The sequence below is a fragment of the Bombyx mandarina genome, chromosome 28 (genome assembly GCF_030267445.1).
Source record: "Bombyx mandarina strain Sakado chromosome 28, ASM3026744v2".
NCBI lineage: Eukaryota > Metazoa > Arthropoda > Insecta > Lepidoptera > Bombycidae > Bombyx > Bombyx mandarina.
In genome coordinates, this window is record NC_143233.1 from 5,658,275 (window position 1) to 5,676,515 (window position 18,241).

Sequence of the window (18,241 nt, forward strand, 5' to 3'; positions counted from 1 at the left end):
CATCAAATCATTTTTTAACGTTTTTTCTGGAATTGAGTTTTTACTATGAATTCTCATGTCTTTTATCAATTGAAAACAGGTGCAAACTGATTATTTGAGTTTAAGAAAAAGAAGCTGAAGGTAGGAGTCATATTCAGGGCCGGATTTAAACTTAATACCGCTCCTGGGCACCGGAAAAAATCCGCCCCAATACCGAAATGTTACCGAAACTTATACTTTATATATTTTCTTCAACTTTACTAGAAACTTTATTATAATATGTCATATATTCCAAAAACATAAATAAATATGTGTATTTTTTAACAATTATAAATTTAGCACTAAGGCTGACTCATAATTACACAAGAAAAAGAAAAAAAAAACTTTAATTCTGGTAAATAAAAAAGTCGATTATTTTTTTTATTCTCCAAGGAAATAAATTGATTAAATCATTTTGATTATTAATTTTACCAAAAGTGCCAAAATTATAATTCATACGTAATGGATGAATTGAATTTCTTGAATTATCAATTAAACAGAAGATTATTATTTATAGAATTAATTAATTACCTAGAGAAATCTTGACAAGGAAAAAATTCACTTTCTAAATTTCTGCCACACAGCTATTACGCTATTATTAAGTCATATCTTAATAGACGATGCTTTGAGATTAAACATAACCGAGAATCATCACAGATGAATGAGATTACTTCTGGTGTGCCACAAGGCAGCATACTCGGACCTGTCCTGTACCTCATCTATACAGCAGATTTACCAACCAACAGAAACACTATCATTGCAACATACGCAGATGATACAGCTATAATGTCTGTTCATGACGACCCTACAACAGCTTCTGAAAACTTACAATCACATCTAGATGACCTTCAGAAATGGTTTAATATGTGGCGCGTTAAAGTAAACCAAAGCAAATCATCCCACGTTACATTCAGCCTAAGGAAACAAACCTGTCCACCTGTAAGCTTATAGGTATAACGAAAACATACCGCAAGCGGAAGATGCAAAATATTTTGGCATACATCTGGATCGAAGACTGACATGGTCTAAGCGAAAACAACTAGACATAAGGCTAAGAAATATGTACTGGTTGACTGGAGGGAAATCCCAGCTTTCGCCAACAAGTAAAATTTTAATTACCAAACCATCTTAAAGCCAATATGGACATATGGCATACAGCTTTGGGGAACTGCCAGCAATAGCAACGTCGAGATCCTGGAAAGGTTTCAAAATAAAACTTTCAGAACAATGCTAAGAATACCGCATTACATAAGCAACAAGATCATACAAATGGACCTACATATTCCCACAGTGAAAGAGGAAATAGTAGCTTACAGCAAAAAATACCAGCCAGGTTGTCGACACACGTCAATAAATTAGCGCCGGACCTAGGAGGCACAGGAGCTGTGCAGTTTACTAGATTAAGGAGGCACAGTATACCTACCTTACAGAACAGAAATTAAATCTAACAATAAAAGATGAAGGTGTCACTGGACGTCTGATTCTGTTTATAAATCTATTAAGAATAAATTCAGCCAGAGGAATAGCTCAATGTTAACTGAAAAACAGATCGCTACGAGACATTAAAACATAAGAGAAAAAAAAAAACTTTCTAAATTTTGCCGCCCTGGGCACTTGCCGGACTGCCTCTTGTGTAAATTCACCACTGGCCATATCTGGTGAACAAGGTTGATTTATGGCATTTGTTGAGTTTTTGGTCAAAAATTCAAAACTGATTCACAATGGAGATCTTGTGCTGTTTATTGTGCCCAGTATTGTGGTGCAAACTCTAAGAATTTCGTTTCCTTTATGGCCTCTTTTGTCGAATTTTCTATGTTAAACGCTGTTCTATTATTTACCATTTAAAATTCCGGCGACAGGTTTCATACGCACGTGATTATTTAAAATGTTACGGATCGACTCCATCGGCGGCTGTCTCTCAAACTTAAATGAGGATTTTATGTCACTACTTCCTTCACTTTTGCGATACTACCTTTAGTTGCAGACGTCAATGGCTTACCAGAGGAAGCGAATCTTCCATAATATCTCGATCACTTTTGAACGCTTTGTACCACTCGTACGTGTTTTTGATAAAGTCGACTTACCGTAAGCCTTCTGTAACATTTTCCATTTCAACTCCGAACACGAAATTCAATTGATGATGCAATATTTAAAACTAATGCTTTGTTAGAAGTTGTTGTTTATTCTAAAATTCACAATACACACTAAATTTAAATAAAAACAGCACTGTATTTAACCTAATTAACGGATTCGACTTAAATTCCGCGCCAAAATGGAAACCAGTTATGCCAATCTAACAACAAAATAAAAGCAATTTGAGTTTGGAACCTTTTATACAAATCACCCATTCGATACTTTTTTGACTGAATATACCATGTGTTCTGAAAATAGTAATCCCCACGGAATAGATAAATAAGGTTGGAATGGTAATGTAGGCGGGGCAAGCGTGCCACAGTTATGATCGAACAAACATAACTCGACCGATTCTTTCATTCACCGCGTTTAGTGCGCTTCGGAATACTTGGGCGAACAGATCTCCGCTTTATAGTGCCGTGTTGTGCAATTATAACTTGTAAAACAAAAATCAGACCTCAAGTATAGAGCGAGGAGGTATATCTTTCGATCGGTATGTCGAAATTACCATTTAATTACAATATTATTTGTCTAAAACATAAAAATATACTGAGCATTATGAAATTCCAAACATTAACAATATTATTGCAGCAAGTTATAAATAGCATACATTGCGCGATGTGTATTCGCCCAATGAACGCAATGACCAAGTCAGCTTCCAATGTACTACATGCATTGCGTTCTCTACACTTCAATCTTTGAAATTTCGGCCTTTGCCCTGATTGGCCGTGGTGCACGGCGCTAGTTTGTCGATAGTGAGATGACCATGTGGTGAAATAAAATCATCGACAGAATTCTCGACTATATTTACATTTGACATGGATAATTTTTGCATTATTTTATATTTAATTAATGATACCTAGTATATTCTTAGTGAGACGTATTTTGAGTAAAATAAATATGTATTATTATTATTGAATTATTATCATTGAATTAAAGTGAAGGTATAATATAAAGGGACATGTAGACCTCTCATTTACGGGTATTTACTATATTGTCTAAGACGTATTAAAATCTAAGTAAAATGCCATTTGACTTATGCAGTAAATAAAAAATTTTAGGTTTCCTAAAGAACCTAACGCCAGGGAACAATGGATTGACGTGACAGGTAGAGGAAACTGGAGACAAAGACGAGTACTATTCGCTCTAAACATTTTACTGAAAATGATTTTACCATAAAAAAAATCAGAATACACTTAGTTCTGAAAAATTCATTCGCAATTAATAGCAAGCGCCAACTGCTTAACAAATACGTTTTATTCCAGCGACAGTGACTATTTGTAATTAATAAAAGTAAAATAGTTTTTTTTTTCAATATTTATTTCATGTTTCATTTTCTCCATTCATTCATCAGATAATTTATCGATAAAGAATATCGATTTTATCAAGCACTAGCGTGTATGAACATTTTTATTGCCTTTTTGCGTGTGTGAGTGTGTGTGCCTACGGGTGTTTTGTGCTAGTTTGCGAACGAATATCTGTCCTGAGATTTATGTGTGGGTGTTTTTGTTGTGTGCGAAATACTTGTAATCACAGTGTGTGTATGTGTAGAAATTAAAATAGTGGGGATGAAGCGGCGACACTGGTTCTAATACAAAATTAGAGCAAAGGCCTTTCCAACCTTATTTATCTATTCCGTGGTAATCCCCGTCGAACCCGTCGCTTGCGGTGAAGGGCTAGGCGACGCCAGATCTTCTCAGTGGGTCGCGTTTCCGATCCGGTGGTAGATGCGAGTATAGCAAATTTTTTCAGATAACTTGAAAAGCCACGTCGAGTGACTTTATTTCATGTTGGCACAATTTCACAGATACCAAAGCTTATTAAATAGCTATTATTAGACATGTAAATCTGAAGACACAAAATTATTAAGTTAAAATAGTTCATAAAACTTCGATCTCTGTGCTCCCGCCAAAAGGTTATAAATTAAACAGTATTTTATCCATATCACAATTAAGTTAAGATCCTTAAAGCATAGATCATACAACAATATAAAAAAACGGGACTTCGCCCTTTTGACGGAAGCGCAAGGAGCGATGTTGTGTGAATTGTTTTATTTTGTTTATTTAGCGTTTCTTCAGACTTAAATGTGTAATAACGGTGGTTTATTGACTGTTTAGTAAATGTGAAATTGCAAAAATGTGGGAAAATGAAACAAAGCCGCCGGACGTAGCTTCTCGGGATTTTCCAAAAAGTCGACTGAAATTGTCTCGATAAATAACCACCATTTTACTGAGATTATATTTCATCCCATATCATATTATCATCTCATCTCATTTCATTTAATTTCACGTCAGTTGATTAATGTTTCAAATCAATCAATCAATTTCATTTTTTTTTTAATTTTTTTATTTATTTCTTAAATGGTTGGACGAGCTCGCAGGCCACCTGAAGTTAAGTGGTTACTGGAGCCCATAGACATTTACAACGTAAATGCGCCACCCACCTTGAGATATAAGTTCTAAGATCTCAGTAAGTTACAACGGCTGCCCCACCCTTCAAACCGAAGCGCATTACTGCTTCACGGCAGAAATAGCGGCACGGCAGTCTTCTATGAAGGGTATGCAAACCGAAACGCATTACTGCTTCACGGCAGAAATAGGCAGGGCGGTGGTACCTACCCGTGCGGACTCACAAGAGGTCCTACCACCAGTAATTACGCAAATTATAATCTTGTGGGTTTGATTTCTATTACACGATGTTATTCCTTCACCGTGGAAGTCAATCGTGAACATTTGTTAAGTACGTATTTCATTAGAAAAGTTGGTACCCGCCTGCGGGATTCGAACACCGGTGCGTCGCTAGATACGAATGCACCGGACGTCTTATCCTTTAGGCCACGACGACTTCAAACTTCATTTCATTTAGCTCTTCTTTTAGCTATTTTTTTTTCATAAAAAATAATACACAAAAAATTAGGTGGTATGGTACGATACCTTTGCCTTTCCAGTTAGAAAAACAAAGATTACTACTAGAACGAGACTTCAAAGCTTGTCTTGTCAAACCTACCTACTCTTGCCAAAACACCCTCGCTAGAGAAGTAAACAGTTCATTGTTATGTACTCGTTATTAGGTTTAATTTTAATTAAAACATAACAGTTATAACTATATACCTCTGGAACAAATTACAAAAAATACACTCAATCATGGATGACCAAGCTTGTCCTCGTTGTAAAACAACAAAATACAGAAATCCGTCGCTAAAGTTAATGGTAAATGTTTGCGGCCACGTTTTGTGTGAAAACTGTGTTGATTTACTGTTTTTAAAAGGTAAGCACAGTACCTATTTGAACAGTGACATGTAAATAGTCTGTTAAGTTTATTGCACGTAATAAAACCAAACCAACCTAAACTATTTGAAAAACATGATTTATTCTAAATTAAAGAAAAGAAGGCATAGATGTCACCTGTTTTATTTTTCACAGGTTCAGGCTCTTGTCCAGATTGCAACATAGTATTACGCAGAGGAAATTTTAGGGTTCAGTTATTCGAAGATCCGATGGTGGAAAAGGAAGTAGATATAAGGAAACGCGTATTACGAGATTACAACAAAAAAGAGGAAGATTTTAATTCGTTAAGAGAATATAATGATTATTTAGAAGAAATTGAAACCATTGTATACAATTTAACAAATAATATAGACATAGTAGAAACTAATAAAAGGATAGAACAGTACAAAAAAGAAAACAAGGAATTGATAATGAAAAATAAAGCCAAACTTGGTAGTTACTTTAATATAATAAGTTCATTGGTTTATAAGAATTATAGAAATGTGTAAAAATATGTTTATTCGGTCATGTTAATTATACAGTATTGAGACCTTAGTCTTTGGTGTGAATTTAAATTGATGAATGAATTTAAATTTGGTCTTAGAATTGTGAGTACTCAAAGTCAGACAATGAAATTGCTTTATGAACTTATGACCTCAATGTCTTAAACTGCTCCTTTCATTTTTGTGAGTCTGTATATTGTCTGTCTGTATATACCACTAGGTGAGCTGAACTGTATAACTATAGACAAAGAAAAACTAGGAAGGTTCATTTTTTACTGGTGGTAGGACCTCTTGTGAGTCTGCACGGGTAGGTACCACCACCCTGCCTATTTCTGCCACGAAGCAGTAATGTGTTTCTGTTTGAAGGGTGGGGCGGCTGTTGTAACTATACTTGAGACCATAGAACTTATATCTCAAGGTGGGTGGTGCATTTACATTGTAGATGTCTATGGGCTCCAGTAACCACTTAACACCAGGTGGGCTGTGAGCTCATCCACCCATCCAAGCAATAAAAAAAATTGTAATAATAAATAATTCTGAATTGTTGTTCCAAATACTGGATCCAATTGTAAATCAATTGTTGTTAGATACATTTCAACACAAAAGTATAAAATGAGGCATAAAGTTTGACTGTCATAAAATAAAATGTTTAAATATTAATTTTAAAAAGATAGGGTTTAGAGTTGGTACTGAGACTTTCTTTTATTGCCATTGAAGGCAGCTGATGATATAGCACAGCTAATGTTGTTATATTTCATGATGTCCACTATTTCAGGATCACAGCTTTCAATCACTTCATACTGTATGGTGAAATAAGTATATATCGATGCTTGCGATGCTATTGTTCACAATGCGTGAACTTTACAGTAGACTAATTTAAAGTTGAAATACCTGAATGAAAATCTATTTTAACGAATCTAGCTGTAGGATTGAACTGATTTTAATAGACCTAAAAATATATATTTTTTGCGCATCGATTATGGTTATTGCCTATCATTTATGTACAAAGCGTTTATTGTCGCTTAGTCACGTTTGCCTTTCAAGCGTCTATATTATTTTTGAGATTGCATTAACGAATTTAAAACTTTTTTAAGTAGTGTGAACATAGAAAAAAAAATTTTTTTTTATATAAATTTTCAGGAAGAAAAGCTATTGAATTAGAAGAATTATTAGAGAAAGAGAAAGAATATGAAGAGCTTAGAAGACAAGAGTTGTCTCGACTAGAACAAGAAGCGAAAAGGAAGAAAATTCGCGAGAAGGAAGCTCTTATTGATGAATTAATGTTTGCAGAGGGCAACGCCAAAGATATTCTCAATACTTTTGCTCAGACTGTAGCAAATAAAAAAGAGGAGGAAGAGGTTGTCCCTATGGTGAGTTTACAAACAAATCGCTTTTTGGCATTAAAAGTGTACAAATTCCAAAAGTATTCGAAATAACATGTACTTTTAGGTTAGGTGTTCTTTTTTTTAATAATTTAATAAAGTTTTAAAAGATTTATATAGAATATTTCGAAATTGAGTTAATATGCGTAAACATTTGTTATCACCAGTATTTTTCTCATGAATACTGTAGAAAAGAGAAGAGAAGAAAAGAGCATAGTTTAGTTTTAGTTTTTTTTGTTTACCTACGTTTTGACTACTATTAACAAAATTAATACATAATTTTTTATCTTACTTTAAAAGACAGATAATGTAACTGGTGAAAAAAAAATGTTGCAAATATGATTAATATTATAAATATAACATTATAAACCTTTAAAATACTCATTTAAAATTAGTAAGTTTTGAGATTATACAGTTTTAATTTGAGAAGACGAAATGTTAAATTGGAACTCATAGTAGTCCGACAAAGTAAATATAAGTATTGGGGGCCCATTGTTAATAAAATCAAATTTGAAATTTATTCAAATAGGCCTTTACAGGCACTTTTAATTCATTGTAGATTTACCATTGATGTGGTATGTCGAATGACTACTGAAAATTTGCAAGAATCTCCGCTATTTTCGAAATTTAAAATTTTATGTACATCACAGAAAAATTACAAAACATTTAATTAATTTAATTTCAATCCAGGGTTTGTAGGCTCGGGGAAATGATAATCAGTAACCTTATTACGGGTTGTAGGGTTTGTTGGAAATCTGTGCAGTTAGGTTTTTTTTTATTGTTTAGATGGGCGGACGAGCTCACAGCCCACCTGGTGTTACGTGGTTACTGGAGGCCATAGACATCGACGTAAATGCGTCACCCATGAGATATCAGTTCTAAGGTCTCAGTATAGTTACAACGGCTGCCCCACCCTTCAAACCGAAACGCATTACTGCTTCACGGCAGAAATAGGCAGGGTGGTGGTACCTACCCGCGCGGACTGACAATAGGTCCTACTACCAGTAAAACCAGGTATCAACGCCTTTCCTGTTTCTGCCATAAAGCACTAACGGGTCCTGGTTATAAAAGGTGGGTCAGTCACTGTACTATAAAACTGAGACATAAAACTCATGTCTCAAGGTGGGTGGCGACTTTTACTTTTATTAATGTCAATATGCTTCAATTACCAAATGACATCAGGTGGTCTCTGAGATCGCTCATCTGTAAAAAAAAATGCGATGTGGCATACCACAGTTGCTGTTGTCACTAGAAGAGTTCCTCAAGTCGTCCACAGATGTCAGCACTTCCACAATTAAACATTTTAATTGAAAAGACTAAAAAGCTTTTACAAAAAAAGATACACATTTTTCCTTTTTCAGGTAACTCAATTCTCTACTGGAGTGCAATTCACTAGAGGGTCGACAAATCAACCTATTCCAATAATAGAAGAAGGACCAATGTATAAATATGAACCATTAGCCATCCCGGATAGATGTGGACCGGATCCGCCAATGATCAAAGAAATAATTCAAAATGGTTTTTTGAAGCATGTGAGGTTAGTGTAGACATTTGCATTATATGTCTGTGGTAGACATAGGGTTGGTATTAGGGTTATCGTCGGTCGGACGTCCTCGGGATGCCGCCGCGAGTCTGGTTGTAGTGTGGACCACGGGAACCCCCCTACTCTGATCAGGTTCTGACCATAGACGAAGATCAGACATCGAGTGTAAGAGTGTAGGGGAGTGATATCGGGGTTGTAATTGGACATATCCAGCTTGAATCATGTATAATACAAACTTTCTATAGAGACACGTATTTAACATACAAACATAATAAAAACCAAACCCAAAAAAAATATAATGGTGGGCAGTGGCTTGGCTCTGCCCCTGGTATTACTGACGTCCATGAGCGTCGGTAACCACTTACCATCAGGTGGGCCGTATGCTCGTCTACCTAAAAGGCAAAAAAAAGTACTATTGCTTCATCTTGTGAGCCCACACAGGTATGCCGAACACCCTGCTATATTTCTGCTGAGAAGCAGTAATGCATTCCGGCTTATAAGGTGGGGAAGCTGTTAAGCAGCCACTAGTAATAGTAATAGCAGCAATGGTAGTCTTTTTTTTTTATTGCTTAGATGGGTGGACGAGCTCACAGCCCACCTGGTGTTAAGTGGTTACTGGAGCCCATAGACATCCACAACGTAAATGCGCCACCCACCTTGAGATATAAGTTCTAAGGTCTCAGGTATAGTTACAACGGCTGCCCCACCCTTCAAACCGAAACGCATCACTGCTTCACGGCAGAAATAGGCAGGGCCGTGGTACCCACCCGCGCGGACTCACAAGAGGTCCTACCACCAGTAATTACGCAAATTATAATTTTGCGGGTTTCATTTTTATTACACGATGTTATTCCTTCACCGTGGAAGTCAATCGTGAACATTTGTTGAGTACGTATTTCATTAGAAAAATTGGTACCCGCCTGAGATTCGAACACCGGCGCATCGCTCAACACGAATGCACCGGACGTCTTATCCGTTAGGCCACGACGACTTCAATCCACGACGTCATATTTGTATAGTGATCTCTTGATTAGCTATTATCATCTAAGATCTCAATTCGACTGTATTTTTTTATGTTTAAAAACATTTTTAAGTGAACCAATTTTCATGATTTCTTTTTGATTGATTGCTGTTTCTTCACATTACATTACAGTTCTATCAAGATGGGTAACGGTGCCTAGTGCGAGTTTTTTAACGTTCTCGATAGCGTAAAAGTTAACTTCTTTTCTTTTCTGCCACGTACCATCCGGCTTTGGAATGAACTCCCCTCCACGGTATTTTTCGAGCGCTATGATATGTCCTTCTTCAGACGAGGCTTGCGGAGAGTACTTAACGGTAGGCAGCGGCTTGGCTCTGCCCCTGGCATTGCTGACGTCCATGAGCGACGGTGACCACTTACCATCAGGTGGGCCGTATTCTCGCCTGCCAACAATGGCAATAAAAAAATAAAAAAAAATAACTCAAATTTGTATGGAGTTTGAGTATGGAGAACGTTTGCTTACGTTTGCCTACGATTGCATACAAATTCAAGTTAACTTTTACGCCATCGAGAACGTTAAAAAACTCACACTAAGCACACTGCCCAGTAATTTTTAATACTTAATAGTGACTGTACCTTTAAGCAACTTTTTTTTGTTGTCCTTGTATGCAGACTAGCACACGTCCCACCTGATGGTGAGTGGTTACCGTTGCTCATTCACGTCAGTAATGCCAGGGGCAGAGCCAAGCCGCTGCCTACCGTAACATAGACTAAATTGATGATATTGTCATTTTATTGTGTTTAAGTTGGTTTTATTTTTAACTAGCTGACCCGGCAGACTTCGTAGTGCCTCAATCGATAAATAAAAGAGCTAAACTTTTGTATAAAATAAACTTAAAACAAACAAAAGGAATCCGTCCAACAGGGGACACATCAAAGGAAAAACAAAATTGTTATTTTTATTTAATTCCGAGCATTTTCATATTTATCTACCTTTTAAACCTTCTCTGGACTTCCACAAATAATTCAAGACCAACATTAGCCAAATCGGTCCATCTAACGAACAGCAATTCATTTATATATATTTAGACTAGCGACCCGCCCTCGCTTCGCTTCGGAAACATTAAATTTTATTATTGATAGCTGGGTCCCGCTATGTTACCTACCCGCGTAAATTGTCGATGACGCCGCGGGGCGAAGTTAGTCCAAAAAAGTAGCCTAAGTTACTCCTTATATCATCAGCTACCTATGAGTGAAAGTCTCGTCAAAATCGGTCCAGCCGTTCCAGAGATTAGCCGGAACAAACAGACAGACAGACAAAAATTGTAAAAAATGTTATTTTGGTGTATGTACCGTATAGATATTCATATGCATGTAGTAAAAAGCGGTTATTTCAATATTACAAACAGACACTCCAATTTTATTTATATGTATAGATACATTTTTTGGTATTATATATTTTTTATAGGGCTGAAAACGAGACTGAAAAGGCTGGGGGTTACACGTCAACATTACCATGTTTGAGGGCGTTACAGGATGCACTCTCGGGATTGTATCACGCCAGCTGACACCCGTCACAGATCATGGAAACAGTCATTGAAGTCGATTGAAGTGTTCTTTTTTTTTGTTTGTCGAATAAACATTTCGTTGTTGTTTTGTGTTTTATTTTGATGTTGTCGACGTTTGAACATTGTTTTAAGGGATTTTATGAACTTAGACCTTTGGGTCATGTCTTATTTTAATTTATATTCTTATTTTTATGAAAAATGGTAAAATGGAGTGATATGAAATGAAGATGATTGATTAATTTGAAACATTAATCAACTGGGATGAAATTAAAAGAGATGATATGGGATGAAATATAATCTCAGTAATTCAGGTCATTTACCACCATTTACTGAGATTTTTTCAGTGGACTTTTTGGGAGGATCGCGAGAAGTTACGTCCAGCGGCTTTGTTTTATTTTCTCACGTTTGTGCACTTTCACAGATATTAAACAGTTAATAAACCACAGTTATTACACATTTAATACTGAAGAAATACTAAAACAAATCTACAAATTAAAACAAATCACACAACTTCATTCCTCGCGTTCCCGCCAAAAAATCCGACGTTTGAACAAAGAGTTATTGAATTGCTGTGTACGTTCCGATTCGGAAGTAGGTATGCAATAAAACTGGGAGAGCGTTTGCAACTCTAATATTCCATACAGAGGATTTTCTTTGGTTTTCACGAGTCTTATATACATAATTGAAACGACTTTTACGATTAAATTTCGCTTTTATCATTGTCTGTATGTTAATTTCGACGTATCGTATACTTTACAGTTTTCACGGACCAAGGGAATACTACGAAAACTTTAATTTTATTTGTGTATTGCGAATTTTTTTTCCCCTACCTTTACTGATAGCCTTGAGAGGCTATTTCAGCTTCGCCCTAACATGTAGGTGAGCTCATGGGGCTCAAACCGAAGTGTTGCTAACACTGGACCTAGCAAGAGCAGTGCTTCGCAGAATCTACCACCGGAAACGGGACCCACTGAGAAGATCCGGCGAGACACTGTGGGCTAAAATTTTTCAATGTAACTTTGCATGTATAGAACTTTGTTCGAACGACATTTGGACCGTCGGTCTATCGAGCTGTTTCAACCGTTCAGTGTAAGATTTTCGCTGGGTCGATACATCTGGGTCAATATTTATGCTGTCACGAAAAGGATTTCATTTTTTTTGGTCATAAATGTTTTTACGAGAAAAGAATTTTTTTATTTCTATTATATGATTAACACGATAACCCTCTTATCGTGGCCTCTGCTGGTTACATATCCGACCAGATGACGGGGCAACGTAAAGCCGCAATCACCTGTCAACATGTCGGATCTTCCGGATCCACTCTCGGTGCTTTTAAGCTCTTCAAGCATCAATGGGGTCACCGATCTCATTGAATTCGTTGATTACGATGAAGTGTTTGACGAGCGAACTAACACATAGATATAAACTCACTGAGTTTCTCGCCGATCTTCACAGTGGGTCGCGATTCCAATCCGGTGGTGGATTCTGCGAAGCGCTGCTCTTGCTAGGGTCAGTGTTAGCACATTGTCATAGTTTAAGCCCCGTGAGGTCATCTATGAGTTACCGCGTTGCTGGAATAGCTCTTTGGCTGCCAGCGAATAGGTAGCAAAAATAAATACATGAAGATATTATAAATGCATTATACAATTAAATAGCATTTAAAACAGAATGAAGCTGTTAAGTTTATCTTTTAAAACGCTATTTTTCACTTTGTTGTCAGTTACCGCCGTGGATTCACGGACAACACGGGGAAATTGTCCACTGCCAATCTTTGAGAATATTTCGATGCCTCCAATGAACACTACTCTAACTCAAAATTTTGAAATTTTCGTTTTTCACGCAAATCGCTTCACTATGTTAAACGTATTGTAATTAATCATTATTGATGGGGTTCGGAGCAAGAGTAAATCAGCTAGTTACACAAAAAACCATACATATATCTGCAATAATAAAGATTTTATCAACTTTTTTCGTTTAAACGCTCCTCCTGCAAATATGTATACGAATTTGGAGTTAGCGTAGTGTTCATTGGAGGCATCGATTTTAGACTCAAAATATTATGGTGACTATTGGTGATGTGTAGAGAATGTCATGTTCTCTCTCTCTCCATAAAGCGTATAAAGGTTAATGACTTCACAAGTGTTAAGTGGTTACCGAAACCCATAGACATCAATAAAATGTAAATACTGCAAACCTCCTTGAGACGGGCATCACTGCCACAGGACAGAAATAGGCAGAGTGGTGCTACCGAAGCGGGCTCACAAGATGTCCGGCCACCAGTATTTATGCAAATTGTAATTTTCGAGGGGTTTAATTATGATTACTACCCAATGTTATTCCTTCACTGTGGAAGTCAATCGTAAATAATTGTCGAGTACGTATTTCGTTAGGAGAATTGGTGATTGCTTGCGAGGTTCGAACACCAGCAAAGTCGCATTGGTCGGTACGAATGCACCGGGCATCGTATCTATCCTTTAGGCCACGACGACTTCTAACTAAATCTATATATTAATACGTGAAGCAAAAACTTTGTATCCCTTTTTAAGAAAATTGCGCGGACGGAGGATTATGAAATTTTCCACACTTATAGAGAATATATAGAAGAAGTGCAAAAGGTAAGAATTTTAAAAAATAATGCATAAAAGATACATTAAATCAATAAAGAAAACATCACACACACTACATACTATGTATTTGACGCACACACGCATGCATACTATTTATTGTCAAACTTTTGTTCTTGACGTCTGTTGTCAAATTGAGAATAGATTAAATATTGTTTGTCTTTGTTAATATTTTTTATAGTGTAGAGTCTTGGCGAAATTTGTGATTATAGAAGTATAAAATACAATCATAATAGTGTACAAACTTACAATTCCAATTAATTATAGTCGAATTTCGACTACTGCGGGACTACTAGTTATATTAATTCGGTATTGGTAAATTTCGTACATACAAATTACAAAACAAAAAGGATTTATACGCAATACAAAGTTCTCAAAAGCTATCATAAACAACGCGCTTCATAAAAAGAAAATTCGCGAAAGTTCTTTGCGAGAAACAAAATCTTTTTCTAATGAATTGCTTCAAACTATTGAGTTCTTGTGTTTGAAAACAGCCTAACGCATAGGAGGTACTCGTATCAAATCTCTATTGAACCCCAAATCCCTTGGAGCGACGGCGCGAGCAGGCAAACAGACAAATATTGTACAGGCGATAACAGGTAAAAGCACCGCGCTGCGGAGGTACTAAAGTATGACAAATAATAAATGCACTTTGAAGAGGTAAAGCTTGTTGCACACTTGTTATGTTTTATACAAAAAAAATATAACTCTTAGGTATTAAAATTTTGGCATTAGTCTTTGTTAAGAATTTACATTAGTATTACGATATTTTAGATACTCATTTAGGACATTTATAAAAAGCTTTAGATGACGACTGTTCAAACCAAAACGTGTGACGCGAATAATTAAACAATTTTACTTTTTTCGTATGCCTTTTCATTATGAACTTATCTTATTCATGACAATAAAATGTAAATGCAGATTTTAAAAAAATGTGCACCGTGCTTTATTCTGAAACTAAAAAATAAAAGTATTTTCTCAACACGAGTTGTAGGTATGTAAGGCCTTATGTCCACAAATGGTTGAGTACGCATAATGTTTGTTTGCATGATTGTTTGTCTTGTCGATAATGCAGTCGCCATGTCAGGAAAGCTATTTAGGCTCACCTGCCCTTCTACGAGCACTGCTTGCCTAAAAGAAACTGTAATAAATAAAAAATGAAATACCTACTTTGTTGGTGAAGTTTCGATGATAATCGGCTGATAACAATTAAGCCATACAAATAGAGGCTTGTCGGTCCAATACGACCTCAATATCATAATTAAAACTTATTTTACGACTTAATACAGTTGTTCACGATCACGATAAATTGCAAAGTATTCAGAACTTCAAAAACAGTATTAGTATGACAAAAAAATGAGCGATCAAACCGTAAAAGTAGTTCTCATTCTGTCCATGACTCCCGAATACTTCAATACCGTTCGTAAGCAATAACCAATGTTGTTGTCTATTTTTTTTGTGAAGGAATGATTACTCCTTACTCGGGCTCAACTAACAGCTGCCAGAGCGCCTCTGGTGGAGGCCTAACAATTCAAAAGCAGATGCTACGCGAATGAATCTACTACCGGATCGGAATCGCGACCCGCTGAGAAGTTCCGGCGAGAAACTCAGTGGGCAGTGTTTGTGGATTAATTCGCTCATCAAGTCCTTTGTCGAGGACGGTGACCGATGCTTGTGGTACCTAAAGGCACCGTTAATGGATCGAGCGGATCTGTAATGACGTGTTTTGGGCGACGTCGACTATTTACCATTCGGTCTACAGGATCGGGTATGTAATTCCCAGCGGCCACAACAAGAGGGTTCTCATGTCGTGCCGCCTTCTCAAAGTGGCGCAATGATGCCGACTGTAGATACTTACTGACTGAGTCAAGCTCCAGGTCGTCATGGTGATCCACGTTTCTTAGGAACCGTGGTGCTCCGACAACTATCCTGCAAGAACTCCAGATGGAAGTTTCCAGTTCATCATCATCATCATCATCATCTCAGCCTGTCTACTGTCCACTGCTGAACATAGGCTTCTCCGACTGATGTCCAGTGCGGCCGGTTCGTTGCCCCCTGCATCCAACGTGACCCAGCAATTTTCACCAGGTCGTCGGTCCATCTGGTAAGTGGCCGTCCCACACTGCTTTTGCCAGTACGTGGTCTCCACTCGAGGATATTTCTGCCCCATGCGCCGTCCGGTCTTCGCGCTATGTGACCTGCCCACTGCCACTTCAGCTTGCTAATCCTCGTTTCCAGTTACTGATGTCGTTCATGACGAATGATGGGGGCCGTAAATTTATCATTTAAAACTCTTCTCTTGTCTATGGCCTCAATAATAACCGAGTAGACGAAAGTGTCGCATCTTGGACAGAAAATACTTTTGTAAATAAAATCACCGATGCTCGTCATTGTATTTCCTCCTCAAAATTAAAACAAATTTGAACTAAATTTGTTCAAAATAAATTTGTTTGTTTGTTTTTTGCCTGAAACGTGCCTGGAAACGGCAAGTTGTTAATGTCGTAATAGTACAAGGTTCCTAACTTACTTAGCTTAGTCGTTTGAGGGTAGTTTAAAATTTTCAATCGGAACATGTGATCGCTTCGCGGCAGAAATGTAGGATCGTGATAAATATCCATGCTAGATCACTATTACTATTACTCTGCTACCAGCAACGTTAGTAGATCTTTATAGAAAACACAGTTTAATGAGAAATACATACATGTCGACGCTTGAAAGGCAAACGTGACTAAGCGACAATGACTGCTTTATACATAAATGATTGGCAATAACCATATTCGATATATGCTGAACTTATTACTGTAGCTGATTAGCCGCTTACGGCTATCCAATAAGGTATTTCTATTCGTATTGTTTAGTAGGAGCTATTAATAAATTAAACTAATTAAAGATTCAAGTAAGAGTTTACCATACAAAGTTTCGCATTAATTTCTCATATTACTGTGTAAAAATGATTTAAAATACCCTTATAAACTCAGATCTTCTTCTTCTTCTTTGTCGTTTCCTCATTACTGAGGGTCGTGACCTTGGTCCAGTTTTTGCACCAGCTTCCTCCAATGTTGCCTGCATTCGGCCTGCTTAAACTCAGATATCTCTCACTAAATAAAACTGTCAGCTTTCTCTGCATTTTTTTTTAATTAAAAACTTTAATTTGAAACATTTTATGGAATCAAAACAAATCCGGTTTACGTTTTAAAGTCTGGAAACGTATTCCAGCGTGCCTTTCAATTACGTTTTATCTAGAATCAAGGTGTAACAGGCGAAACTTAGGCGACAGACACACTAAAGAACGTACATTATTGTATATGGAGGTACGTCGAATGGATATTGTCTCAGCACGTTTCCAATGTCAGAAGTTAAAACACGGGTAACAATAAAATAAACTTACTCTAATAATAATCATACAGCCTGGCCACGGGACATTCGCCGATACGAATATTCGCGCGGTGCGAACGGCGAAGCGTCTAGCGACTAAAATAAGAGCATAGAAATGTACCTAACAAGCCACGCGCACCGGCGACCGGCGAAGCGACCGGCGGAATGTACCGAGCGAATCGCGCGGGCGACTTACGATGCGGCGGGCGAGCAAAACAAATGCATGAATAAGGACGGCGCAAGCCACGGAGTCGAGCGGTAGTCGCGGCGAATAGTGCAGTGATTAAATGAGTTTAGTTGTTTTCGCCGCGAAAAATGAACGCCGAAATTTTTATATTTTATATTTTTTATTAAATTTTTTTTTTTTTAAACTCTTCGTGGCCGAACGGATAAGGAGTCCGGTGTTGAGCGATGCACCGGTAGTCGAATATCAGGCGGGTACCAATTTTTGTAATGAAATACGTACTCAACAAATTTTAATGTTCACGATTGATTTCCACAGTGAAGGAATAACATCGTGTAATAAAAATGAAACCCTCAAAATTATAATTTGCGTAATTACTGGGGGTAGGACCTCTTGTGAGTCCGCGCGGGTAGGTACCACCACCCTGCCTGTTTCTGCCGTGAAGTAGTAATGCGTTTCGGTTTGAAGGGTGGGGCAGCCATTGTAACTATACTTGAGACCTTAGAACTTATATCTCAAGGTGGGTGGCGCATTTACGTCGTGGATGTCTATGGGCTTCAGTAACCACTTAACACAAGGTGGACTGTGAGCTCATCCACCCATCTAAGCAATAAAAAAAAAATTGCTGAAATACTAGCTAGACCAGCTATTTGGAAGTCTAGCCAC

At 37.2% G+C, this 18,241-nt stretch overlaps 1 protein-coding gene across 1 annotated transcript; it reads left to right on the plus strand.

Annotated features, from left to right (window-relative positions):
* Window positions 1-5,159: 5,159 nt before the first annotated feature.
* Window positions 5,160-11,476, plus strand: Mat1 (CDK-activating kinase assembly factor). Its single transcript, XM_028175352.2, has 5 exons — window positions 5,160-5,418; window positions 5,574-5,870; window positions 7,061-7,290; window positions 8,664-8,839; window positions 11,293-11,476. Exons 1-5 carry the CDS (start codon window positions 5,295-5,297, stop codon window positions 11,390-11,392), a joined length of 927 nt encoding a protein of 308 aa, XP_028031153.2. The 5' UTR covers window positions 5,160-5,294; the 3' UTR covers window positions 11,393-11,476.
* The last annotated feature ends 6,765 nt before the right edge of the window (window positions 11,477-18,241 follow it).

What these genes read in the sequence shown, in the direction of transcription:
- Mat1 (XM_028175352.2), top strand. Translation starts at nt 5,295, where the DNA reads ATGGATGACCAAGCTTGTCCTCGTTGTAAAACAACAAAATACAGAAAT. An exon ending in GAAAAATAAAGCCAAACTTG is followed by an intron (nt 5,871 to 7,060) that starts GTAGTTACTTTA and finishes ATAAATTTTCAG; the next exon opens with GAAGAAAAGCTATTGAATTA. An exon ending in AGGAAGAGGTTGTCCCTATG is followed by an intron (nt 7,291 to 8,663) that starts GTGAGTTTACAA and finishes TTCCTTTTTCAG; the next exon opens with GTAACTCAATTCTCTACTGG.